This window comes from Stegodyphus dumicola, chromosome X1 (assembly GCF_044657685.1).
Source record: "Stegodyphus dumicola isolate Sdum_Otavi_A_Nest chromosome X1, ASM4465768v1".
Lineage (NCBI taxonomy): Eukaryota > Metazoa > Arthropoda > Arachnida > Araneae > Eresidae > Stegodyphus > Stegodyphus dumicola.
In genome coordinates this window covers 28,672,730-28,700,025 of record NC_140780.1, presented here as the reverse complement: position 1 = coordinate 28,700,025, position 27,296 = coordinate 28,672,730, and the positions used below count along the sequence as shown (strand labels likewise).

Here is a 27,296-nt window from a genome sequence, read left to right as displayed (position 1 = left end):
AGTTCTGATTACAGTTTGAAGTCATTAAATGATTCTTTTCAAGAGACGCTCAAAATACCTGAATGTTTGTGAGTGGAAAAAAGAGCTTGATAAGATTATAAATTGCATAATTAGAGTACAATCCATTTAAATTCAAACATAGGCATCAAGTTACATCTAAAAATGTAATGTGAAATACGTTAATTTTAATTCCAAAGTTTAATGCTCTGCTGTCTGAGCCACAAAGCGTATTACGTATAGATATGCACATTTTAAAGGTTAATGGAAGAAGTAGAATATAAAACTCGAACAGAGGATTTCATTTCTGTTGCTGATGTCCCATTTGTTACTTTAACCTCCCTTCTTTTCTACGTTGTGTGACTGCAATGGTATGTATTTAACTTGCATGATTAATAGATTTCAAAACAGTTCGTATATACTTGGTATCACAAGTAAGAAATTTTTCTGCTGAAGCATTTGAGTATTTATCAATGCAAATAATTAATTGTATGCAACTTAATTGGAAAGTTATTATGTAGAAAATACGAATATTGTAATGTAATTAATACAGAAAAGCATGCTTGTCTTTTTTTTTAATTTTTCAACCAAACTGATAACGACGTTCTTAAAGAATGCTAAGCTTAAATTAAGTCATTTATTATTCCTTAGTCTACGATAGCTAATTGCATTTCGTACTTATAAACTTTTCCACAATAATTCTCGAATAACCCAGAACTGCTTTTACGTAGTTTTCTCCTATTTAATAAATACCCCCTTCCCATACCCCAGAAGAGCGAGAGGGGAAAAACTTTGCAATACCTGGTTACATATTTTATGAAAAATGTTTGAAAGTAGAAAGTGTTTGTAAAATGCTGTAGTGTCACTTTAGGAATCTAATTAGAATCCAGTAATAAATTTTGAGAATGAAAAAAAATCTTTCAGTACTCAATCTCCCAATCTGATGGAGGTTTTGCCAGAAATCAATTTAATGCAATGCACTGAAATATTTTTCAATAATTAATTTAACAACTTCCTGAATCTGTAAAATTTCATGGATAGCATAAACTTCGAGAAAAATTAACTTCGTTATTTCACTATTTAAAAAAAAAATGGTATTCTCACATTACTATGGTTCAAAATAATTTTATAATGCTTTAAAACAAAGAATGTAGTATCGTCAAGTGAGTTTTTTCTTGCTGTAGACAAAGTTAACGGTGAAATGTTCTTTTCTTGTGAAGTTCAACAGAAAGGAAATTTCAAATTTTTATGTCAAAAAATTTAAAGAAAGAATATTTTGCAAAAAGCAGTATTTGTTTACAATTTATAATAAATTAAATCGATTTAAATAGTGAGATTACTAAGCTAACTTCCTTGGATTAGTCTCGAGCATGTCCATTTGAAAGCTCATAAACCATGACTGGCGATTCATCAATTGTGTCCGTTTAATACAGAAATTCTTAATATTCCCGTAGTTGCTTGTTAAATGGACACAGTTAAAAACATTGTTAACTTCTAAGTAACATATCGCACATTATTTCTATTTTAGACTTGTATAGTTGCCATATAAATGCTCCAGTTTTGTATTACATTGATTTGCAATCGAAATAAACAGCTTTAAGGGTGTGGATTTTCTGGAATAAATGTTTGCGTAAAATGAGTGACCAACGTGAATAAATGTTAATTACAGCTGATGATGCATGGCAGAAAATTCATTTCTGAATAAAAGGCTTCAACATTCAGCTTGCAACGGAAACAAATGTTGGTAAATACAGAACGATAATATTTTCTCAGCAAATATTGGCCCCACCAGTAGTTAAAGACCGCTGGTTTCTGGTAGTTCAATCTGGCTTGGTATCGATCCCAGGCAAACGAGCTGGTTGCATTGTTAGTTTTCGTGGTTGTCTCCGTATGTAACATGAATGCATGTCAATATTTCCCAGAAAGCGCTTCACGAAGGTATCGCTATTCTTGGGCAGATGGTCCTCGTGGCTTTGCCATAGTCATATAACCTAATCAAGCCAGTATCGAAAATGAGTTAGCAGCTACTAATTCACAAGTATCGACTTGATTGTATTTCTGTTTAATAACTAGTGAAACTGTTTGTTTACGAGAAGGAAGAAACCATCTGGATTTAAACTTAACTTCTAGGCCCTTTTTTTCTTTTAAACTTCTCGGTAAGTTTTCGCTCTTAAAAATCTAGTGCACTATTTTCGTAGCATATGAAGGAAAACGCGAAAATTTCGACAATACCCTATTCTAATTTGGAAAAAGGAAAGTTATGATGTTTCATCCGATAGCAAGGTCATGCACGAATTAAGAGTCAACATACGCTTTTTGCTGATTACTTTTAGTCTATTAAATGTAAATTCCATTAAATAACACCGATGTTTACTAAGCATAAATTATTCTAATGATTTGTTTAAAGAATTAGTTTTAAATAACTTCGATCTTAATTATTAAATGAAACAGTTGTACTAAAACTTTTGGATCTTAACTATTAAATGAAATAGTTTTACTAAAATTTTTGAAATGCGTCTGATTTAATTTCAATGCTATCTCTTCAAATGAGTTTCGCCTTGCTCAAAATGAACCCCTGTGGTTTTCGTGGTCTTAGTTTGACTTGAATATTTGTCGGTTTTCTTTAGAAAACGTTCCTCGAGGGCATTTCGTCTCAGGGAAACTGCCCTCGCATATTTGTCATAATTAACTTTAAACTCTTCCTGTTGTGAAAATTACTTGAGTAACACAACTCAGTCTCGAGAAATGATAGCGAAACGAACTTCAGGTGTATAAGTTTTCTTTATATAATATTAAAACAGTTTGCAACTAAATTGGGCGTTTTTTTCTTTTTAAAATTTATTACTTAAAATGTGCTCGTATTCCCGAAACTTATCATGAAGAAATTCGTTATTCATGAAGCCGTTACGTGATACCGTACTGCCTTTTTATTTTGCGCGTAATGAAAATCTAATGCATTAATAATTCACTACGCACCCTTCCTGGTTCTGATTCATTCTTCTATAAATCTTTACAGATGCTGTACGCACATTTTTTAGACAGTTTTCACTGTTTTTACAGAGATAGTTTATCTAAACATTTTGTGCTTTAAATGTTCCATTTTATAACCCTTAATCTTCAACATCTTTCTACACCATAATAATAATAATAAAGACAATAAAGCTTTTTTTTTTAGTATCGAAAGAGTTATTTGTACTTTTAGGTTTCGCCGGCGCAAATCTCGCCAAGCAGACTTTATTGGCGAAAACATAGTATACACGTAAAATATGTTGACAAATGTTAGTTCTAAGAATTTTTTATTTTGAAGGTATAAACATTTTAATGTCGTTTAAAATTTTGTAAGAAATCCAATAAAGGCAATAAATTTGTAAAAGGACATTAAGAATTTACTATCCTTTCATCGTACAACATCCTGATTCGCCGGTTCATATCACGTGACCACAAGTGATCTCATGTAAACTACGCTACAAAAATCTAATTCTCTCGGTAATTATCTACATTAATTTCAAGTTGAATTTTAATTTGGAATAAAAGTTTAAATGCCAGAATTATTTCAATTCGTACGAATAGCTTACTTAGAAATTTTGTAAAATCGCAGTACTTTACTTCGCTAGTGCATTCTAATTAGAATTGATGAATTTAACTCTTGACTTTGCTTTTTCTATATTTTCGCCATCGGGTGAGTGGTGTGATTGCATCCTAATTGACTTAATTACCGCCCGCGAATGGCCTTATGGCATAAAATTGAAATATCTGGTAAAAATTCTATGTAATTCTATGCCAGTATTGAAAGAAACAATCTGATAAGAAATGGCTGCGACTTGTTTTGAAATTGAGGCGTAAAAGGTTACCAGCGAGGATATTACGTTTGGCATCAGTTGTATCATTACTGGCGACTTTATCGCTTGCGCCGGCAAAACTGAAAAGTACCGAGTTATTTTATCCCATTCCTCTTGAACAGTTTTCCGGAGTACAAGGAGGATTGCAGGTTGGCGCTTGGAAAATTCGCTTTTTAAAGGTCCAAAAGCGCAGACATCCGTGGATCAGGAGATTTAGGAGGAATATGCATGAAGTGTATGGCCTCGACACCCTTTTCTTGTTCTGTTCCATTTTTCTCGGGAAATTAACAGATTTTGACGCTTGGCTGCTTGTTTTGTCTTGATGTAGTTCTACCGATTGATGACTCTTTGGATATACAATATGTTCCTGATAATATGTGGAGTTGACCTTAAGTTTTCTGAAGTTAATTTCCAATTAAATTATTATTTGCCTTTATATCGGGAACCAGCAACAATCATAAATCCCTTTGAAAAACTTGGAAATTCTTTGAACATGTTCTAAGATTTATTTTCTTCTCTTTGATAAGTGAATCTCCTATTATTGCTGTCATTTAAATACATCAGAGATTCACCTATTATGACATTATTTTTCTATTTTTGTTCGAATAATTGTCTCTCAAAGAATTCTGCAGCGCTTTCTGCGATGCATCATGCAGAAAGACTGAATATTACGTTATTCCACCTTTTTAAGATTGAAATCAGAATTAACCACTTTGTTTACAGTCGACACTGAGCATTTTAATGATTATGCAAATGTCCTTTGACTTTGCTAATTTTTATTTTAACATTAAAGTTCTTACCTTTGCAACATTCGAAACATTCCCTTTTTTCCTTGCATATGTATTTTGAAAAGTTTTTCTCCTTAAAACCAAAATTTGATGTCTTTTTCCTTTCTTATTGACTGACAATATCTATAGTTGCTTTAGATACAGGAAAATCATGGCTTTCACAAAATTTTTTAATAACTAGATACGAATAATTTTCTTCGGAAAGAGCGCAAACATAGCCTTCCGGCCGTTTCTTCTTTAAAAGCGTCATTTTACATAAAAATAAAACTTTTAAGCAGCAGATAATTTATATTTCAAAAAATATAATTGCAGTAAATGAAACTTTTTACAAGCAGACTATCTTTAATAGCATACCCTTAGCAGAGAAATCGTTCTACTCCTCAATAAATAAAACATATCTACGGATATTTAATATCACCACTAATTTTTCTTTCTTACAGGAGATAGGTGTTGCAAATGTTCACTTCTTTACTGTGTAATAAAATTTTACGGCAGCTTAATTACAAAATAAGGAAAAATTGTCTTGCCTCGCAAACAAGTGCCTACATGAATTGCGCATTTGAAAAGGGGTTTGGTTTATTTGATTACGCCAAAACATCTGTGGACTGTCTGCCTTAAGAGGAGGGATGCCTACGTGGGGGGGGGCTTCCTAAGGGAAAGTGGTTCTTATTTGCGTTGCACATAGAGAACGAAACCAAACATGCGGGAAACCTATTCCTCTGCATTCGAATCCAAACAAACTACCAGTAACCCAAACAAACTACCACCAGAGACCGAGCAATAAAGTACCAAACTTTAGTGCTCGGTCTCTGCTGAGCCTGAGGAGAGAGAGAAATCGAAATACTTAACAGTGCTGAAGGGCTCGATCGCTGTCACAATAAAGGTGATGATCCTGGAACACGGACAGCCTTTTTCACAACCTAATTAGCATATTTGTAAAACAATATGCCTTATTACTTGGTTTTTTCGACTTGAGCAGTAAAGTGGCCAAGGGGCTAATGCGCATACCATTAGTAAGTCGTTCTAATTTCCCGGCAGCTGATAGAGGTTGTATCGGGATTCTTGCTAGTTTTCTCATACATATTACTGCAAGACATTACTCTAGAAAAGCAGATACGTAACTAGAACTTCTGGACTTTTATGGGCAAAATCTGCCCCCCCCCTCTCTCTCGATTAACAGTGATTCAGGGTAAAAAGCAGAAAACATAAGTCCAGAAGCCACCTTTTTGAATGACTTAGCTCGGCTGTATTAAATATTAAGCAACATTAGTTCTTGTTTAGGGAATTATAGCGGAAGGAACGTAAAATAATTTATTTTGTGAATCGGCCTCTGTGGTTTTAGATCGGCAAATTTTAAGTAATAGAATGCGAGGCATTCGTCCAGCCTTTTGCTAAGGGCATTAGATGGTCTTAAACCGGCTGTGCTTGATGGAGTCATTTGCTTGAGATCTTTCTTTCGCCAGTGTTCAGAGATTTTGGAGAGGGAGAAGGTAATATGATTTCAAAGAACCCTTTATTTGAAACATATATATGATTACGGAAGCAAAAAAACCGCATCCCTTTTTATTTTCTTTGATTTAAAATTTAAATATAAATCCTGTTCAGCGGGACGTCAGTGCCCGTCTCCCACGACTGAGAGCGATTACGTGATGGTATACATTGCATACCTCATCCCATAAAAATGTTCCCACTTTTAAAGCAAATGGGTATTAAGTGTTTTGCAGTAATCCAATAATCCAGCTTCATTTCTGCACAGAAAAATAAAAGCTTTACTTTTCAGGCAACAGGAGGGCGCGACGATTCCCGTGGTATAAATGTCATTTTAAAAAATGGCACAGCTGTACCAAATAGAATATTCGTAGGTGGAATCTCTGGAAATGTAAGTATTCACTTTCCTTGTAATTTCTATTTATGATTTTTTTCGTATATGAAATGAAAATGAAGGCCCTAATCAGATGCAAAATACCCGGAATAAATATAGTGATGAACTAAAGGTATTTGCGTATTATCGCAACCACCTTGGTAGAAGTCGCAAAATTATGTGAATTTAGACATTGCGATATTTTTAGCCTTAAATTGAATTTTAAAATATTCGCTTGTCGAATTTGTCACAATTGGAAGAGACTGAGATAAAACTTCTGCAAGTATAGTATTTTGCCGCAAAACCGCTAAAGGGATTGAGGAGAATGTGTTTAATAGCCTGTTAGCAATGGCGGATTTGTGCTATTGTCTGAAATTTTTTAAGTGAAACATATTGCTTTTTATAGGGGAAGAGAAGAGTAAAAAATTACAAAACGATTTCGGGAGAAGTGTTTTATTTATTTTTGTAATACATAATTCTTATTTAATAATCAAAATTTCTTCTTGTGTTAACATGTGCCGACTAATGATTAAGAGATAGGAAATTCTCTTAGTCGCGAAAATCAGCAATTTGCACCCGATGGTTAACTTTTAACTCTTCATCTGTGCAAATCGGTAAACTGCGCCAAGGTGGTGGCGTTAATACGCAAGTACCTTAAATAACTATTTGATCGATACGACGTTGACTGTTTCAATGGGGAATTTATATTCCTATTTGCACAACTGTCATACTTGATTTAGTCTCGTTTTTATTGTGGTTTTAAAAGGCCTTGAAAAGTTGAATATTAATCTATTAAAACACGTTTAAAACTTCACACCGAAAAGTTGTGCATCATATCTTCTGTTATATAATAAATGACTGTAAAGAGGGCCGTAAGCTCAGAAATGAAACATATATATGATATGACTAATGGCTTTGTGGCAAAAATATGATTTCTTGCAACTAAATTTTTACATTACAGAAAAATTTTATCATTTCCACCGATAACCCGCTGAATGCAAACTTCCCTATGATGCTGCCTATAGTGTTTTTGTGTTAGCAGTTACATGCATGTGCTACGTCTAGTAATCGAACTGTGTTGTCACCACGATCTAATTACTTTTCATTTTATTCCTTTCAATACAATACGTACTTCAACGCTAATTTTCGTTTAGGATTTTAATGAATAATTTTCACTGTAACAGTAATTGTGTCTGACAAGTAAACTGTTTCAATATCATATTCTTTAGACACAGAACCGACTCGGTGACCTGCTTCATTTATTTTACAATATTGAAATCGAAATATTGAAAATTGAGGTAAGTGAAAGCATTCAACTAATAATTTGAATATTTAGGTATACAATAAATAAAACGTAACAGCATTTACTCGTACTGAAATTCAAAATTCTGTTGAAGGCAATTTCCAGTTATGTAATTTCGTTCAAGTTTATATTTATTTAAAAAATGGCCGATTCAGGTTCATGTAAAATGACAAAAACAAAACAAAAAAAAAAAAAAAAAAAAGCACAAGTTTTCTTGTAAAAATATGCGCAAATTGTGAATTCGCAGGATAAAGGTTTTTCCTTTCAATTGCAAACCATTGTAATGATATTACAAAGTTAAGAATTCGTTTCTGTATATTTAAAATCGGGAAACTAAGCAGGAAACTTCATCACAACAAAATTTTCCATAAACATATTTGCACTGCTATTGGCATTAAAATACTATAACACTCTAATGACGGGGCACGTCAGTTGGAGTTTTTATGTAAACGGGCACATTTATCGAGTAGAAAAGGGTTAGTGCATTAAATTTCGGAATCCTACGTGATTTAAATTAGGAATATGAGCATTTTCTGCAAGCAAAAGTATACTTTCCTATCATTTTCATTATTTCTCATAAATCGCAGTTGGCCTTTCTGGTAGTTAACGTTACGTTGTATTCAAGGCGTTAGTTGGCGTGACCCTAGTTAGGATCAATCTTACCTGTAATATGAACCTCCCTTTTAACTCCTTAACATTATCTTTCAAAACTTCAAACTTGGTTTGGAATGAACTTAGTCGATGTATTGGTGCACAAAATGTAAATTTTTGAAAGAATATTTAAATATTTAATTTTAAAGCCTTTCTTGTATGCGTTCTTGGGGGCTAAGCAAAATCAAATGCTAAATATTAACTTATGCACTCGTGTAAAAAAGAGAAAATGATGGAAAAAAAATTATTGGAACACAAAATATTTCTTAAAACTAAAACACAAACTCTAATGTGTTGGATGTCCTTTCCTTTTTGATTTCCCTGAGTTTTCTAGGAATGAAGTTTATAAAATTTTGACAGGGATTTGCTTTTTTCCCATTCTGTGGTTTAAATTTTCTTGCACATGATCTGTTTATAATTACTAGAAGACCAGTTTGAATGGATCCGAAACATAATAAATGGCATTATTAATCAGAAAAATAGTATGTCCATTTTTTGGCAGCCTTTAAAAGTGTATTTTAAAACGTTAAAATGCATAATTTATTTTGGCATCAGTAAAATGTAGATTTCTAATGCCACAAACACTCGTACAGCTCTAGACCATCTAGCTATTTCAACCATGTTTTATTGATGGAGTGAGATTGGACTTTTGCGATATCATTTGCTTTCCCTCAATCCCCAAAATACTGAATTTACATTCTTCCTACAAATCTAAACCAGTTCCGAACATCCAATCTAAACTAATTGCAACATTTTAATAGTGCATGGCTAACTTCGATCGCACCATTCTACGCACTTTCCTGAAAAATTATTTTTCGTCTGACTAGTTGGCCATGAAAGTTATTCTTAAAATATTCATAACAATTTCTGCAGTAGTGAACCCTCTAAATATTCGTTGGGTTCTTAGTCAATTTCAATGCACTGATTTTAGGATTAGCAAGAATATTTCTAACGATCCACTTTTCTTAGCTTTCAGTGAAATGCACTGGACGCCTTGTTCGTGGCTTTAAAATTGTTTCATGTATTTCAAAATCATGAAAAATTTGCTTACGTTCAGTAGCTCACTTGTTTTTCTTAGGTTTTTCTATGACTGCAGCGAAAAATGTAAGTTTTCTTTTCATGTTAAAAGATATCCGTTTTCTTCATGCATGTTTGTAAAGTGAATCCTAAACTTTCATTTATATTTTCCAGATTTAAGATTTATCCAGGCGCTTTACATAAAAAGACTGACAGAATTAGCTCTTATACTTGTTACCTCAATGCTCCTCTACTTTATCTCCCTGTTTATTCCTATTTAAAGACAAAATGCTTAAAATATCTCACTACTGTTACCTAATTTGATTTATCATACATTTAGTATTGTAATTAGACACAAAATAATTAAAAGGATATTTAGTTTTGGAATAATGGCTGAATTTTTACCACAGAATGTCTGAATATTTCCTGTGTCCCAGTAAGTTTTTGAATTATTATAACCCAAAGTACTGCTAGCAAGTTCGACGTTGTCTAATTAACACTCGGATGAGCAGTAATTGATGCACCACCAATAGGTTTTTCTGTGGAGATCTGCTCAAAACAATTGGTTATCACTTCTTCATATGTAGCAAGATTAACAAATATGAAAATAGTGTGATTAATTACGATTGTGATTACTATAACTTGCTTTAAAAGGAATTCTAGATGAACTTAAAGTTAGATATTTAACCTTTCAAAATGTTAGTGTTATATCTAAAAATCATTTTGCCTTATAATTTCAAAGATATAAATGGTAAGTAATGCATCTACGAAACCTTGAACTTTTCAAAACGGATATACTACGAAATTCTACGCTTTCCTGAATAACTTTGCTTAAATTCTGACGTTTTGATTCTTTTTCGAAGGCGTTATTAAAGCGACTGACTAATGTCCCTTAAAATTTACTCATTTGGAAAGAGGCTAATTAAATTGTTCTGTAAACTTATTGAAACGAAGTTGACATGTGTTCTTTTCAGACTAACGAAGATGATCTCAAGAACCTATTTTCCAAGTTTGGTAACGTTAAGGCAACAAAAGTAATTATCGATAAAGCTGGAATATCTAAAGGGTAATGTATTCAAATTTTCAGACTTTTCTGTATGCTATTGTCATTAGTTACTAACCGCGAATGCAGCCAAGAAAAACTTACGAGGGAAGAATTGCCTATTTTTTAGATTACTTCATATAGCCAGTAAGCGATAAACTTTTATTTATGCCAGTTATTACACTCAACTTTTTCCCATTAAACTGCATTCCAGCGCTTAACGAGTTTTTAAGAATGAGCTAGACCAGGGTTTCTTACTTTTTCAGTCGCGACCCCTTTTTATCAGATATTTTCACGAACCCGGGACCCCGTAAAATTTACAAAAATTTGTTGGGACCCTATAAGTATTGGGCAATTCCGACACACGTGCGAGTGAAACTGTCAATTTTCTCACTTGTACTGTAATATACTATTGGAGTTTTAGGTCATTAATTTTAAGACGTAGAACAATGTGAAAATGTTAAATAAGACCAAATGACTGCACCACGTGCAAAGCAAGGAAAATGAACGTTTATATTATAAAAATGCGTCGCAACGTTTTTTTTTTCTTTGTCTGTCTTGTCTTTATCTATTTTCAGATACATTGTATAAAAATATTGCGATTGTAAAATTATTATAAAAAGTTAGATATTAAAACTAAAATTTTTGCGACCCACAGTTTATGAAACCCTGGGCTAGACCAAAATTCCGTTAGAAAATAATCAAATTGAATTTTATGCTGATATTGATACGAAAAATACCTCAGTAAAGTAGACAATAGATATAACTACGTCATTTAAGTGAATAAAAATGGGGCTCTTGGTTATTAGCTGGAAAATAGCCGATAAGCTGCGAACCGCCTTGCAGCGCAATGAAATAAATTTTCGGCGTCAGCAGATTATGGAAATGCGCATTTTCGGCAGTCAGTGTCTCATTCAAAACTTCATAGGGTCGTTATTTTCTGCATCTGGTTCTGCTTTTACGTACATAAAAAAAGCGAATGACTTTCCTCGAACCATTTACCAGTTCTTATTCCAACACTGACATTTTCGTTGTATCTTTCGTCACATACAATTTTAGATCTGGAACATTTACGATTTCCTGGCTGACACCACACGCTTACATATAATAGATTGCTTCATTTTGTTGGCAAATGTTGCACATGCATACATAAGAAATGCAGTAAAACGCGATTAAAATTTACTAGATATTGATAAAAATTGTCTCTAGAATTTCTGAGGGAAACGTATAGGTAAAAAATCAAGTATGCGCTTGCTCTGATTGATCTGAAATTGATATTGAAATTAAAAGAAGCAATCTTTATTCTCCCTCTGCTTCTCTTCAAATAAAGTGGGAAGTCTCATCTTTCCAAAAAATTTCGGAAGGGTTTCTGGAGCTCGTGGCGAAAGTGAGGTCATAATGTGATATTACTGGCATCGTATCAGCGAGTTCCAGCTAATATCGAAGTGGAGAATATTCAAATATTTGTGATAGTGTTATTGTTGCAATTATAATTCCTTTTATGCAGCTACATTTTTCAGTGGAAAGTTAAATTTGAAACTTCGCGATATTTTTAATATAAAAATGCTCACTACAGCCAGCTTCCGATGTACCGGGGCTCATGGCCCCGGTTGACTCAGAATCCCAGTTAATTTGAGGGTAGCTAAAATCGCAGGAAAGAGGAAAAAATATTAACAACAAGAAAATGCTATTAACCTGCATTTTCAAGAGGTTTAATCTCGAGATGAAGTATATTTGATTACGCAAACTAAATCAGTATTAAAAGAATGACTTCGTAACTAGCGAAAAATGCCAAAAGAAATGGAGAAGCTAAATCATAAACGGCACTAAAGAAGAATAATTACCCAGTCGATTAGTTATTTTTCGTTGATCCGCATTCAAACTTCATAGACATGTTCCAGTTAATCCGCAACTTAATCTACCCCCACTTAATTGGGGGTTGAGAGTACATTCGAACTTGATTTCTATCAATAAAATATTTAAAATGCAACACTATTACCCCATGCATATTAAAGTTTTAAGAGCAATTAGTTAAACGATTAAATAAAGCTTTGGGTGAAATCATTAAGCCTCGTTGTCAGCTTTCATTTTTCTGCACTTAGTTGGAATCGCTATAATTTTTTTATCAGCAATATGTTTTATCAGCAAAGCGCTCCAAGCACTGTTTAATAGACTCTTTTATAATGAATTTTTGAAAAAAATATTTTTATTTTGAAGGAAAAATTGTAAAATTTTTATTCACTTCTTATTGGTTTTATGGTAGAAGATGCGCATATCGATGACGCTGTTGAAGCTGTTACTAATACTATTATTCAGGCAGCTATGCTCTCCATTCCTAGAACATCAGGAAAACTACTAAAATATTCAAAACCATGGTGGAATCGCGACAGTCATGAAGCACTGAAAAAACAGAAAAAAGCATGGGGTATTTTTCGTAGATATCCTACTCTGCGAAACCTCATAGCCTTTAAAAGAGCCAAAGCAAATGCACGAAAAGTAAGAAGGCAGAGCCAGAGGGATTCCTGGATTTCATATGTGTCGTCAATAACATCCTCCACGCCTAGCAAGCGGGTTTGGGAAAGAGTTCGAAAAGCATGCGGCATATATAAAGACCACTCACTTTCCTTTTTGGAAAAAGATGGCCGAGTGATTAGCTCCATAGAAGAAATTGCGAATACTATCGGTGAGACATTTGCTTCCGTTTCTTCCAGCAGAAACTATACACCTGCATTTCTTTCTATGAAGCAGCACTCTGAAATAAATCCCATCGCATTCAACTCTTCCAAATCTGAGCCTTACAATAGAGACTTTACTATGCTTGAATTAAGGAGTGCTTTATTGCAGACACATAGGTCTTCTCCGGGTCTTGATGGAGTGAATTATGAAATGCTAAAGCATCTGTCCTGTAAGTCACTGAATGCCCTTCTCACTCTTTACAATAGGGTGTGGAAGGAGCATGCCTTTCCCAGTGCATGGAGGAGAGCTATTGTCATTCCTATTCCTAAGCCAGGGAAAGATCCAAGGAATCCCTCCAACTATCGGCCAATTGCCCTTACGAGTTGCCTCTGCAAACTGTTTGAAAAGATGGTAAACAGCCGCCTAGTCTACTTCTTGGAAAAGAATATTATATCGCCTTATCAGAGTGGTTTTCGAAAGGGAAGAACAACTGTAGATAACATGCTCCTCTTAGAGACATCTATTCGAAAAGCATTTGTAAGAAGCCACCTTGTCTCGATATTCTTCGACATTGAAAAAGCTTATGATAAGGCATGGAGATACGGTATACTCCGGGATCTTCACGAGAGTGGCTTGCGCGGCAACCTACCAATTTTCATTCAAAATTTCTTGAACACTAGAACTTTTCAAGTAAGAATTGGCTCTGTTTTTTCGGATTTTTTTTTAACAGGAAGAGGGTGTGCCTCAAGGCTGTGTGCTCAGTGTAACCCTGTTTAGTTTAAAAATAAATTCTGTACTAAAAGAACTTCATCCCATCATCTTGGGATCTCTATATGTTGATGATCTGCAGATTAGCTGTCGAGGAGCAGACATGAGATATGTAGAGAGGCAACTGCAGATGGCTCTGAATAAGATCCAAGAATGGTCAGACAAACAGGGATTTACATTTTCGAAACAGAAAACTGTGTGCGTGCACTTTTGTAGGAAGCGAGGTCTCCATCCTGAACCTGAGTTATATTTGAATGGTACAATTATTCCAGTTGCGCCTGAAGTAAAATTTTTAGGAGTGACTTTCGACCGAAAATTGACTTTCCTTTCTCATGTTTTAAACCTGAGAAAGAAGTGTCTAAAAACACTAAATATTTTAAAAGTGTTGGCGAACACCTCCTGGGGTGCAGAGCGTTGCTCCATGCTTCGCATTTACAGAGCGCTCGTCCGCTCTAAACTGGACTATGGCTCAGTTGTGTATGGATCCGCTCGGTCATCTGTTTTGTTAAAACTGGATCCTGTTCACCATCAAGGTCTGCGGATTTGTTCAGGAGCATTCAGGACTTCTCCTGTGCAGAGCCTATATGTTGACTGTAACGAACCATCACTTTATCTGAGGCGTGAGCAATTGTCCCTTTTACAATATTTTAATATCTTATCCCAACCTGAACATCCCAATAAGCTGTGCTTACTTGATAATGAGTGTAACACTTTATTTGAAACACGTCCATCCTGCGTTCCTACCTTTCCTTTAAGACTTCGCCCTATCATTGAGGAACTTTCCCTCTCTGATATGCGCCCCCAAGCAGTACAGAACTTTGAAATCCCACCTTGGGAAAATTCACGGATTCAGCTTCTTGATGTTTTCAAACATCACGTGAAGGCAAGCACTAACGAGATCGTTTATAGACAACTCTTTGCTGAGCACAGGCACAAATATAGCAGTTATTATCCGATATACACAGATGGATCAAAGACAAATGATCATGTTGGGATGGCTTTTGTATTTGAAAATTACATAGAGGGCAGATGCCTGCACCATGCTTTCTCAGTCCTAACATCTGAACTGACTGCTATATATTATGGTCTTTTGTATATCTCAAAGCTCTGCCACAAAAAGTTCATAGTTTACACAGACTCGTATAGTGCTCTTAAATCCTTGGAAGCTTTTCCCAACACGCAGAATCCTGTGGTAGTGGATGTTCTCAAAATTCATATAAATTTAACGATTCGAGGTTATGAAGTCCTGTACTGCTGGGTTCCTGGACATGTTGGAATAAAAGGAAATGAGCTTGCAGATATCGCAGCCAAATCTGCTGTTGAACTGTCCAGTCGCCTTATCCCTTTTAGAGATATCTGCAATGTCATCAAGGGAAAGGTCCGAAAAAAATGGCAGCAATTTTGGGATGTTCAGCATCACAACAAGTTGAGAAACGTCAAGCCTAGAATTGAGCATTGGGATATTGTTGGAAATCGTAAGGAGGACGTTCTTTTGACTCGCCTCAGAATTGGTCACACTCGAGTCACACATAACTATCTTCTCAAAGCTGAAAATGAGCCTGTTTGTTTTAATTGTAATGTTTGTTTATCTGTTCGTCATATTTTAATTGAGTGTCCATGTTTTAATAGTCTTCGCCAGAAATATTTTAATAGCTGTGACTTACCTCTCGACCGTTTAATCGGAAGAGAGGTGAATTGTAATTTATTTTATTATTTAAAAGAGATTGGCTTTTATTACCAAATGTAATTTGTTTTGAAGACTGTGTCTTGAATTTTAATGTGCTTTTTAACTTGTGTTTATATGACTTCATCCTCTGGATTTGGTACATTTATCTACTTGTTTTTATTGATTGAATTTTAATGTCATCAATTGTAATCATCCCATCTTGTGTTTGGCACGTCATAACCATCTCTGGTTTTTGCGCCATAATCACTCACTCACTCACTCACTTATTGGTTTTAATAAATGAAACTTGAACGTAAGTCTTTTTGGTCTAGTATCTGATCTCCTATGCAGTTTCTGGCGCGTTATAATCATCTTTGGTTTTTGCGCCATAATCACTCTCACCCCCTATGCAGTTTCTCCCATGCATTCTTGGTTTATTTAGAAAAATACCAAAATAATTATTTTGAGGCTGCTATCAGTCTACTCCGTTTCAGCAAACATACTTGTACCTTGTTTGTCATCACGTAGAATTTGCTTATTGGGATGAAATGGCCTTCTCATCCATTTTGCCTCGGTAACAACATACCTAAATAATTTGAATTAAAATTATATGAACAGCATATACTAAATACAGACACATACATTGGCAAGCTTTTTGCTTTTACAGCAGATGATTAGGTATGAAGAAAAATAAGCCTCTCTTAAGACGCTCTCTAAGCACATGGACAGGGGTGGTGGTCGTCTCGAAGTGAAATTTAGTACTAACGTTTATGTTCTCGTAAATAATGGTCACTTTCAGAAGTGGCCATATTAAGGAGGTGATCATTTCGATAGTGTTTATTGCATTTTGATATGATATATATCTCGAAAATATGAAATCTACTCGTATAATATGAATGAGTACAATAATGGTTAAAACGCTCTGATGAACGTGTGAAAATTAAAGGAAGAGCAAGTCACACTTATCTTACCATAGCAATTGTTAAATCCAACTGATACATAAAACAGTAGTTAAAAGCATTTTATCTCGAAGAGCACAAGAACAGCAAAACAGATTGCTTTTCTTTTGCATATTAATTTCTAAATTATTGAATAATCTACTTTAGAATAAAGGGTGTAATGTATCATGCTTCTATAAATGAGAACACGGTGGGGGGGACTAAATCTTACCCTCTGTTACTTTTTTCTTTTGAAAATACATTATCCCGAAGAACATGATAAACTGCTTGCACGTGCTCGGTAATGTTTTCTTGTGTGAGGACTAGCTTGTCGTAAAACTTTCCAAACATGGAATTACTGCATGGATATAGTATTTAACTTCGTAATATTTCGCATACCATGATAGTTTTAGGAAGACTAATTAAAATATAACTTAGTTCGCTTATAAGAATCGCTGGGAAATTAAAATTTCAAACAACCTGCGGCCAGTAGAAAATAGCATACGTAAAGCTGTTGAAGGAAGATGTGAAAACCAGCTAGTTGTTCCTCGCATAGAACCGGCTAGACCCAAAGCCTTCCCATTCCCGCGGAAACCCAACAACACTAATGACATGTGGTTCCAGAGGAGGTAATATGTTCTTTTGATGCTTTTGAACGTTACGTAAAGTGTACTTAAGTGTTAACGCGTGCCGTGCAGACTGTATAGTTATTAAGGGAGCCTACTGCGATACCGAAGGGCCCGGGTTCGAATCCCGGAAAAGATATGGCTGTAATTGTCACTCCCTTCATAGACTCTCCTCAGGGTCGACGCAGTGTACTCTCTTCAGATACTGGCTTAGGCAGTCTCGGCCACGGGGCTATAAAATTTGACTACGAGGACCTGTGGGGAAGGGTTTATCCCGACCTTTCACTGGTCTGGAGGCATAAGTCCCCATAACTAGGGTATCAGTAGCCAAAGTATAGTATTAGCGCTTGGGACATTGAGCGTCCAGTCCCCGTATTCTGTGTAAAGCCGGGAGGGTGGGCTGCCCGCGTAGTACTGGTGGGTAGCACGTTTAGGGACCAGTCAAAGCTCCAGGTATTCAGCCCATCCCATCGTGGTCTCTGATCGCTTGTCTTGGCTGACCCGTTCAGCGGTGGGCCTGTTTTACAGGTGGAGATTTTTTTGGAAGCTGTTATTCTGGACGATGTGGGCACCGGGATTCAGTTGGAGTGTTAGACCATCTCCAAGGTGGCGTTTTGGCTGGTATGCCCGTCCCGTGCCTAATGTCGGGGGGTTCAGATGGGTTTAGTCCGCGTAGTGTCATTTAGTTGACGAGGCGCGTATATATCTAGTTACTTGATCCCTTCATAGGAGGTAACGGTGGCTTGTTTATTAGGTGCTTTTATAATAAAGTGGCCATTACTTTCTTCTTTAGTAGTGGTCGTCTAAGTCGGTTAAGTGCCCGCCAATGAAAAAAATAGCTAATGCATAAAATGCTTGGGGACTAGACTAGTTCCTCCAGTGCATTGATGGCACGCCACTATATGTAGTGGTGTTTGAGTTATGGAGTAAAATTATTCAACACTGCGGCGGCAACACTGAAATTGGTGATCTATATTAACGAGCAAGGTCGAGGTATCTAGGGAACACATTCCAGTAGTTCGACCTTAAATTTGAGTAACTCAGGTCATGTCTATTCTTTTTCTCAAATCTACATTTTTTCCAAAAAATTTAGTATTTGGGGATCAACATGGACCCCGAGCGCATCCTCATCTTATGAAAATATTCGGGATATAGATGTTTAGCATTGTCCAGATCGCTGTTTTGTTCTCTGTCAAAGTAGATTTATGTTTTTGGATAATTCAATAAATCGTTATTATTTATTGTCATTTGTGTTAAAAATAACTTGCATTACGAGAAAGTGCAGAGATTAGCAAAAATTAAAATGAAGTTTCATTGTTTGAGAAAGGTAGCGAATTCGGAGATAATTTAAATTGCACGAATTATTAAAGAATAGTCATTTCAGAAAAATGATTATTCATCACTTGTGAAATAAATCTGATCCAATAGATGGTGTTGGTGTATTTAATTATGGCAAAGCACACGAGGGCTATCTGCCTAAAGGGAGGGATGCCTTTCGTGGAGGACTTTCTAAGGGAAACTGGCTCGTATACACGTTACACATGGGGAAAACCACGAAAACGCCCATGCAGCCAGCCCGCTGATCCAATAGAAAGCAGGTACATATGGACAGAATGCTTACACTTGTGTGTACTGTTTCATTTCCTATTTCTACAATCTAAAGGACAAGAAGGGAAGTGAAATAACCACACTGCTGTGTTTTTGAATTATTTATTTAAGAGTTGTAGAATACAAAACGTTATATATAAAAGAAAGGTGAAAGTTTCGTTGCTAAGGTGGTTGACACTTGCCACTTAATAGGACTTTTGTATTTCGACAGTTTGAACAATTTTCTAGCTTAATGTTAGATAGTATATGAAAAAGTGATGAGACAAATATTAGCATACTTAACAGTAATCTACTGCGAAAACATTCTGTAAGTTTCAGCAAAACTAAGGTTAGATTTTTTGAACATAAGGCACACCAAGGCGATGGATTCCTTAGTAAATGACTTTTAAAGTGAAACTGGCTCGTATTCGCTACACATGGTAAAACCATGAAACACACCCATGCAGCCTTACCGTTCCAGCTAAGTTCGAACTCTTGTCGAGCTACCGGTGTTCAGCGGTCTTAATCAGTCTTGGTGAGTAAAATTAAGACTATAAATGAAACATTTACTGGTAATTTTTTAATGTGTATAATATGTATTTACAGTAAAATAACTAAATATGGAAAATCAAATTCACGTATCGAATGAGCGTGAAACAGCAGTGACTAGTGAAATTGGTTTGAATTCTCGCTTTCAATTCCTATATAAATTTCAAAAGATTTCTAGACTTGTGTGCATTCAAAGTTAATTTTAGCATTTGGGGATCTGTGTCCCCTTTTGAATTGCTCAATAGTAGCGCCAGTGGAATACAATAGGTTAAGTCTGTAAAGCTTCATTTGCAATCGAATTAATAATTTGAACACAATGGAAGTTTAGTTCGGAGAGAATTAAACAAGTTAAATATTCACGATACTTCCTTTCTGGATTTCCTAAAATTTCTACTTGCTAAATTTTCTGTTTTAAGTTAAGTGGATTATATAGTAAAGCACACAAGAGCTATCTGCGAGAGAGGATTGGTCTCGTGAAAGAAATTTTGAGGGAAATGGTCTCTTATTCAGGGAATGAGGAAAATGAAACATTTTGGCATTGTTTCATATCCGCAGTATTAAAATTGTTATGTAAACCTGTGGTTTCAAACTCAATTAGCATAGGAGCCAAATGCACTAACTGTAAACAGTCCCCAAGCCAGAGCTTTTATTACAAAATGAAATTTTTATCATCAATAAAAACTTATTTTAACGGAATTTTAAATTTCCAAATATTTATCGGAGCATGCATAAACAATAAAGAGGAAATTTTTAAGGTCGCTAAACTACTGATGGTTATCTTAAGTCGGCAAACATTATCAACATATCAAACTAAAACATAATTTAATATTTTAAAACACAAACTTTAAGTATGAATTACGATACATTAAAAAATTTTAAAAACGAAATGCTTGTATTTTCTCGAAATCGTTCTGCAGTTGTTTGGTCTGTTCTTCTAACCGTGTACACAGGGATCCGTTTTCGCTTAAAAATCGGAAAAACTTCGCAAACCCGGCGTCGCACCCAACTTCGGCATTGCTGACAGGCCATCTGTCAAAAGTATCTCATCACTGTTCTTTGCGGCAAAATACCATATTCTTGCAGAAATTTTAGTGTTATTCTTCCATTGTTGACAAATTCTACAAGCAAAAAAAAACTTTTAAATTCAGTTAAAAGGCAAAAAATGTCACAATGTTTCTATAAAAGTCGTTCGATTTAAGAATATAACCAGAAAGAACGCATACGAAAATGGAGATGTAGCTTGACTGAACGATTACTTTGAGCGGGGCTGCCTTAATGTTTATGCGCATGGTTGCCAGAATTTGATAAGTTCTGATTATTTGCCGACTTCCGCACGAGTGGTTGCGATAATATGTAAGCGCCGAACAAAATTGTCTCTTAACTAATTTTTTAAACTGTTTATTGGAATTTGAAATTCTAATTTTATTACCCGTACAGCTTAAAATCATTAAAAGAATCTTGATATAAAATTCAAAGAACAAATGAACTAAAATGTAGACTGCATGTGATAAGTTTCTTATCATCGATCGATTGCTGAATACTGGAAGTTCTATCCCAGACAAACGGGCTGCCTGCGTGGTTGGTTTTCGTGGATTTTCCCATGTGTAACGTGAATAGGAGTGTTCTCCTTAAACAAGCTACCACGAATGCATGCCTTCCCTCGGGCTGATAACATTTATGTTCTTTACAGTGTTCCAATAACTTAATTTTACCTTCGATGTGCGAAAAAATGAGAACACTTGCCATCTGAATATTACCATTTATGCGAATATTCGGGTACTGATTTTTATGAAATATCGATATATGATGGTAGTCAATTTCTTGCTTGAATATGTTGACAAACTCTTATGCTGCTAAAATTCTAACATCTAAACATTTATAGCATGTGTAATTTAAGGAAAAATACTGAGAATGTTTACTTTCACTGAAATCGATTCAAAATAAATTCACTGATCCAAAATATTATTGGTGCACTTTTGTATTTATCTCTCTGGTGTCGCTTATAATCTCGAGAAATATCTAAGAATGTCCAACCTAGAATTCCTTTATTTAATCGTATACAAGATGAATACGAGCCATTTTTTAAACTTCTCCACGAAAATATCCGTTCCTAATGATATAGCTCTAGTTACTTTACTATAATTAATCTAAGCATGTATTTTATGGTTTTCTACCACTACATCATAAGCTGGTACTTCTTTAACGACGCATAACTAGCTAAAAGAAATACCGCTGCCTACAGGAAGTGAAGAGAATATTCATTGATGAGAATATGTAAGCGTTACGCCTATTCTGAAATTTCTGGATAAGTATGCACAGAGATTGCTTCAACATATAAAGCATACGCAACATTTAGCTGCAAAGCATTGGGAAACTAAATCTACAATGCATTAATTAAAATCTCTGCAAACTGTCATGGTGTGTTAAATAAATGGTTTCTTGAATTTAATATCGTAACTATTTCCAAAGTTTTGCCATCGTTAATTATTTTCTTTGAAATTTAGGTATGGCTTCGTAACTTTTGAAACTGAAGAGGAAGCCCAAAAGGTCCTTATTGAGGTAAATGTTTTAAATATTAATTTTGCTAAAAGATCACTGGTATTTATAACTTTCTGTAATAAATTTTAACTCTGAAGTAACTTCAATATCTTCGAAAGTAAATCATAGCTTTGTAGAAATTACATTAAGCGGCTGGAAGTTAATGTCAGTGCCTACTATCTTCAGGAAGTAATGAACACTGCTTTAATTGAAAAAAAAAAGGTTGATTTGGAGCCAAGTATTGAAAGAAAGAGTACAATCATTTATTCACCTGAGCTTTTGTGTATAAAGTAGAAATACTAGAGCTATGAGAGGCCAAATGTTTGGCAATAATTCTCGTTTAATATACCTGCAAGACTAGAAATTAAAAGTATTAAATACTGTAAATCATGGTTGAAAATAAGTTATACTTCAGTAATATGCAAGGTTTCATTTTACTTATAAGCATTGTCATGTAGTCCACCTAAATTCTATAAAGAATTTGGTAATTATGTTCTTGGTACTGCTATTGGAGCCGTCAATTTTAAATAGCAAAAGCAGTTAAAGCAGAATAACGCACCCTACGTGTAAACAATGCTTTTCATGTAGATCACAGCATGATTATCCTGTAACCTTTAAACTCTAAAATTCATTTAAAAAGGTTGTTCCATCGATATGGTTGCACATGACTCGTGCAAGAAGACGGGGTCATGCGGTATCAAAAGGTCTTGCAGGATTTGTTTTTACCTAGTCATAATCTCAAGTTTATTTTAGCGATATAATGATGGAATTTCTTCTTGTAACTGGTGGATAGTCCAACAGTATGCCATAAAGAGCTTTCAGTTGGATGTAACGTACAGTAGCGACCAACAATCGAATTGTATAACATGAAGTTGCTAAAAACTTGGCAAGGGATCAATATAAAACACTTCTGAAGGCTCTGTCGTGGCATGTACTTCATCGCATTGGGTAGCTAAACATTCTATTGTTTTCCTAACTGCTCGGATTTTCAAAGTTCAACTTCGGTTCTTTTACTTTCCAGAATTAAAATTCGTTATTCAGATCTTAAGAAAAAAAAGGTATCTCCTGATTTTAATTCTCAGGCGTATATAGCGCAACCTGCCAGTGTGGTTTCACATGCACCGAAAGAATTATTTTCTTTACGAGTATTAAAATTCCGCCCCAAAGAACAGGGATTCTATGCTCGAAAAAGAGAATAAAGAAATCTTCAGTAACTATTGGTTGCTAAAAGTATGTAGTAATATGCTAAGTTTTACATTAAGTAAATGCAAACATTTGTGTAATGTTAAGCAAAAATCTAACTTTTATGTCTAAAAATAGTTTCTGATACAGTAATATATAGGACTGCCCAGTGTTCATAAGGATGTAAGTCCTAGTGCCCTGCTCGTGCGACATGGTTTGGTATCTCTTTACTATATATTCCATAGTCTTGCATAGTGTTTAAGTTATAAGACATTAACTCTTTGCTAGTACTTTAAAGAGATGCAGACCTTATTCCTTTAGTATAACGACCTGAGGTAAGCAAAATGTTGCTGCTTTATTTTGCTTCAGTTACAAGCAGCGTTTTCAATAACCCTCATTTTCGGTGGGACCTACCTCACTTTAAATTATTAATTCTTCATTTCTGAATCCATTGCAAACTTAATGTACTGAGCATATCTTTAAAATCGAAATATTATGAAGTAACTCTTCATATTGTGCAGTAATTCCAGTCTTGTGATATTTTGTTATATTGCTGTTTTTGTGATTCATGCTAAAAAGAGTAGAATTCATTCGGACTTGAATTCTGGGCATTCTGAGATTTCAGCACTTCAATAGAAACCAGCCTCCGAGTAAAGCATTCTTCTGAGCTATTTCTAGTCCTTTTCGTGTATACTCTTGCGTTTCAAGCATGTACGTAAAAGGAATGTGGTGTCCATCATATATGAATTGCTCTCCAATGCACACGTCCGATATAAAAACTTTGAGGTCGTAATTGGTTTCATACGAATATTTTGGCCGGTATAAGGTGACTTTTAAATAAACTCGTTCTTTGCTCAATTTCCCGCATAGGGAGGATATTTAAGCTTTTCCCATTTGAATTAAAAATCTTACTTGTAATATCGCTTCGTAGGAAGTAAATATTTATAAAGGAACTCTTTGAGACTTGTTTCATGATTTATGTTGTCTTCGATCGTGTTTTGTTCTGGGCTCTGTTTATTCTTCGAATAACACATAGCTTAACGTAGTGTTCAGCTTAACAGTATCGATCTAAATTCAACATTTCTTGGTTACACCAATAATAGTTCTAATACAGAAAAGGCAGAGTTTGATCTTTCGAGATAGTCCCATAAATCGTAATCTGGGAGTATTCATTTTAGTTAATCTAAAACTTTCAGATCATAACGGATCGTGGAAATTTGAATAAAGCCAGAATTGTATTATAAATATAATTAATTTTTCTGCAATATGAGTAGTCTGTTTAAAGAATTTATTCAGTGTTAATTCTTCTATCGTAGAATTTACAAAATGTGTGTGTACACATTTCCTGTTGCATTAATTTTCCTGAAAACACTACGTTTAGAAGCTTATCTTTCTGACTACATTCGTAATAAACGGTCAATTTTTTCCAGGTTGACTGCTTGACACTTAAAGACAGGAAACTGAATATAGCGCCAGCTGTTAAAAAACAGGTAATTCGAGCAGTTTTCATTAAAAATCTCCAATTTTGTATCAACTGCATGACCCTTTTTTTTTCTTAAAATACCTGCCTTTACATGTCTGTTAAAAATTGCACTACATTAAAGTTAAATTGCATTAAACCTTTCAAAATTCACTTAATTTATTTTTATTAAAGTTATTGCTTTGAAATAACAAACTTTGTTGTTTTTCCAATTTGAAACTCTAGTATCTACAAAATTCTAAAATAGAACTATATATTGTACTAACCACAGCTGGTTAAAACCTTGACAGTTTAGTGAATTTGATTTTCGGCGGCCGAATGAAACAGCTTCATGCAAGTTTCAAGCTTTTCTCAACTTGAGATGTAAATAAGTCTTATTTGCCTTGGAATGTCCTCTACTAAGGCATAATTACCTCGACTGAGAAAAGCTTACCAGTGGCAGAGCGGAGAAGTCTCTGATCACTGATAGTTGACCTGGGTTTGATTCCAGGCGAACGGGCTGACTGCAACGGTGTTTTCGTGGCTTTCCTAATGGGTAATTTGGATCAGAGTCGGTTTCTCTTGGAAAGTCCTCCACCAAGCATTCTTCCTTTCAGGCAGAAAGCCCTAGCGTGCTTTGACATAATAAAATGAACCAAATAAAACTTTGCTTTCATTAATTAACCAGTCAACCAAATTTGTGTTATCTATATATAACTAAATACCTCATTATGATCCTTTCCGTTATAGGAGAGGCTACATTAGTGGTCATATGATTAACCCTTTCCGGCACGCTACCTTTTAAAGTCGGAGTTTTGATTTAAAAAAGGTAGGCAGTATAATTAGGCCTAGAGGAGTACACAAGTAAAATTTTGTGGAGATGGCACTTATCGTTTTAATTCAGTGGGTGTGCCCAAAGTGGCACACTGATTGAATAGAGCTTCGAAAAGAGTGCTGAAACGAGCATTGTCAATGAACTGACCGATGAGATGCGGAGAAACAAAGAATACAGAATCTTGGTTGTCCTAGATTATCTGTGAGCTCAGTCTGGGCACACCTAGGGTTCGCCATTTGATTTTAGGCAAGATTTCAAGGTAAAAATTCAAAACTAATATATAACAAGATTAGCCTACAGCCAAAAAATAACAAATTTCTTTTCAAGCAATTCTTTTTATACCCTAAAAAAATCTGGAAGATTTCTTTGAAAAATGAGGGTCTTAAAAAAACTAAACATGGCTAAAATATATGGTCTAGTTTGTGTTGAGCTGCCATCTACTATAAATAAAGAAGGTTCAGAGTAACCTCTAGTAACTTATAAATCCTTTTTCATTCAATTTTTTTGTGCGTACAGATGGAAATTTTTAGGTGCCGCAAAGGGTTAAGGCCAATGAATACTGGGAGCTCGATCCGGGTTCGATTCCAGACGGCTGTATGGTTGGCCATTGTGGTTTTCCTCAAGTACGGGAATGCTACCCGGTTTCAATTAGAAAAGTCTCTACGAAGGCATCCCTCCTCCTAGTCAGATAGCGCTTACATGCCTTGCCGTATTCGTAAAGGAAGTGTAAGACAACAAGCACCAAACAATTTTCTCGGCAAGATACAAGCGCAAACATGATATTCCCAGCGAGGTAACATATTTACGTCATTTGTTCATTTCGAGTAGGCTAATGTCTGAATATGCGTTCATTTAAGTAAAGGGAAAAAATGCAACATTAATTTTTTAAATGCATTTTGAAAATAAGAGCGATTTTATAAAGGAATTTGTTTAATGGTGAAGTTGGCGCATATATGGTCCCATAGAAAATTTAGGCATATGTATCCGTACTCGTATTAAGGCATATCAATCACTGAAGTAACTGAAAACTCTCATAAGATTCAATATATATCCATATTTTTAGAAAAGAGCAGAGTTTGAATACTTGGTCAATCGTGGATTCAGTTTCGTACATTCGGAAACTAGCGCACATACTCGAGATTGAAGAAATGTAGGAAAAGCGAAATAAACACCATGGAACGCATACTACTTGGAATCGTACCCTCGAAACTTTTAAGCCAATTTTTAAGACTGTTTTGGAGGACATTACTTTGGTTTTTTATCCAAGTTATGAATTTAGTCCTCTTTGTTAGAAATAGCTGGGATATGAACACTTCAATCTGAACAATAATTTCATAGATCAGAAATCTGCTAATTAAATGAAGCTGCTCAAATCCTTATTTATCAAGTGCGTCGTATTCTTCAGTCCTAAGCATCTCGAAATCATTGTACAGTGGTGGCCAAAATTGTGGACAGTTTTGGAAATTTTTGTTTTTAAACTTTGTATGCTTATAGAAAATGTTAAGTTTCGCAAAATGCAAACTTGTATATATCATTTTAAAGAGAATGTATTACTCATTTCAATACAAATCGCAAAAGTGAATTATTTGCAATACAGAAAAAGTTATGTCCTTTAATATAAATAAAAAACACAGTTATGAAGTGGTTTGTAACGTCTAGCTTTCCTGGCCAATCACTGTTCTTGTTCTGAGAACCAATCAAATGTTAGTAACTGCCAGTAGAAGCTGACATGTTTACACTTGAAACAATTCATTATTTTGCTTTGTTCTGTAGGAGGACCTGTTTCTTATACACTGCAATTACACATAGGAATTTTTGTAAAAATCTTTAATATTTAGTCAAGAAGCAATGACATCAAATAAAAGAGTAGATTGGACACCTAGAAAGAGATGTAATATTATTGTTACGAGAAAGTGGTCTTTCCTATGCTGAAATTGCAAGACAGGTGGGCGGTTCAGTGACTACATCTGGAGT

At 34.9% G+C, this 27,296-nt stretch overlaps 1 protein-coding gene across 1 annotated transcript in view; it reads left to right on the top strand.

The window, feature by feature from the left end:
* The first annotated feature begins 234 nt into the window (after window positions 1-234).
* LOC118196186 (uncharacterized) overlaps window positions 235-27,296 on the top strand; it is a 54,567-nt gene continuing 27,505 nt past the window's right edge. Inside the window, exons 1-5 of the mRNA XM_035367601.2 lie at window positions 235-368; window positions 6,405-6,503; window positions 10,431-10,522; window positions 21,813-21,867; window positions 24,459-24,518. Of these exons, the coding sequence (XP_035223492.1) occupies window positions 366-368; window positions 6,405-6,503; window positions 10,431-10,522; window positions 21,813-21,867; window positions 24,459-24,518 (309 nt within the window). The 5' untranslated portion in view covers window positions 235-365. The remainder of the gene's footprint in view (window positions 369-6,404; window positions 6,504-10,430; window positions 10,523-21,812; window positions 21,868-24,458; window positions 24,519-27,296) is intronic.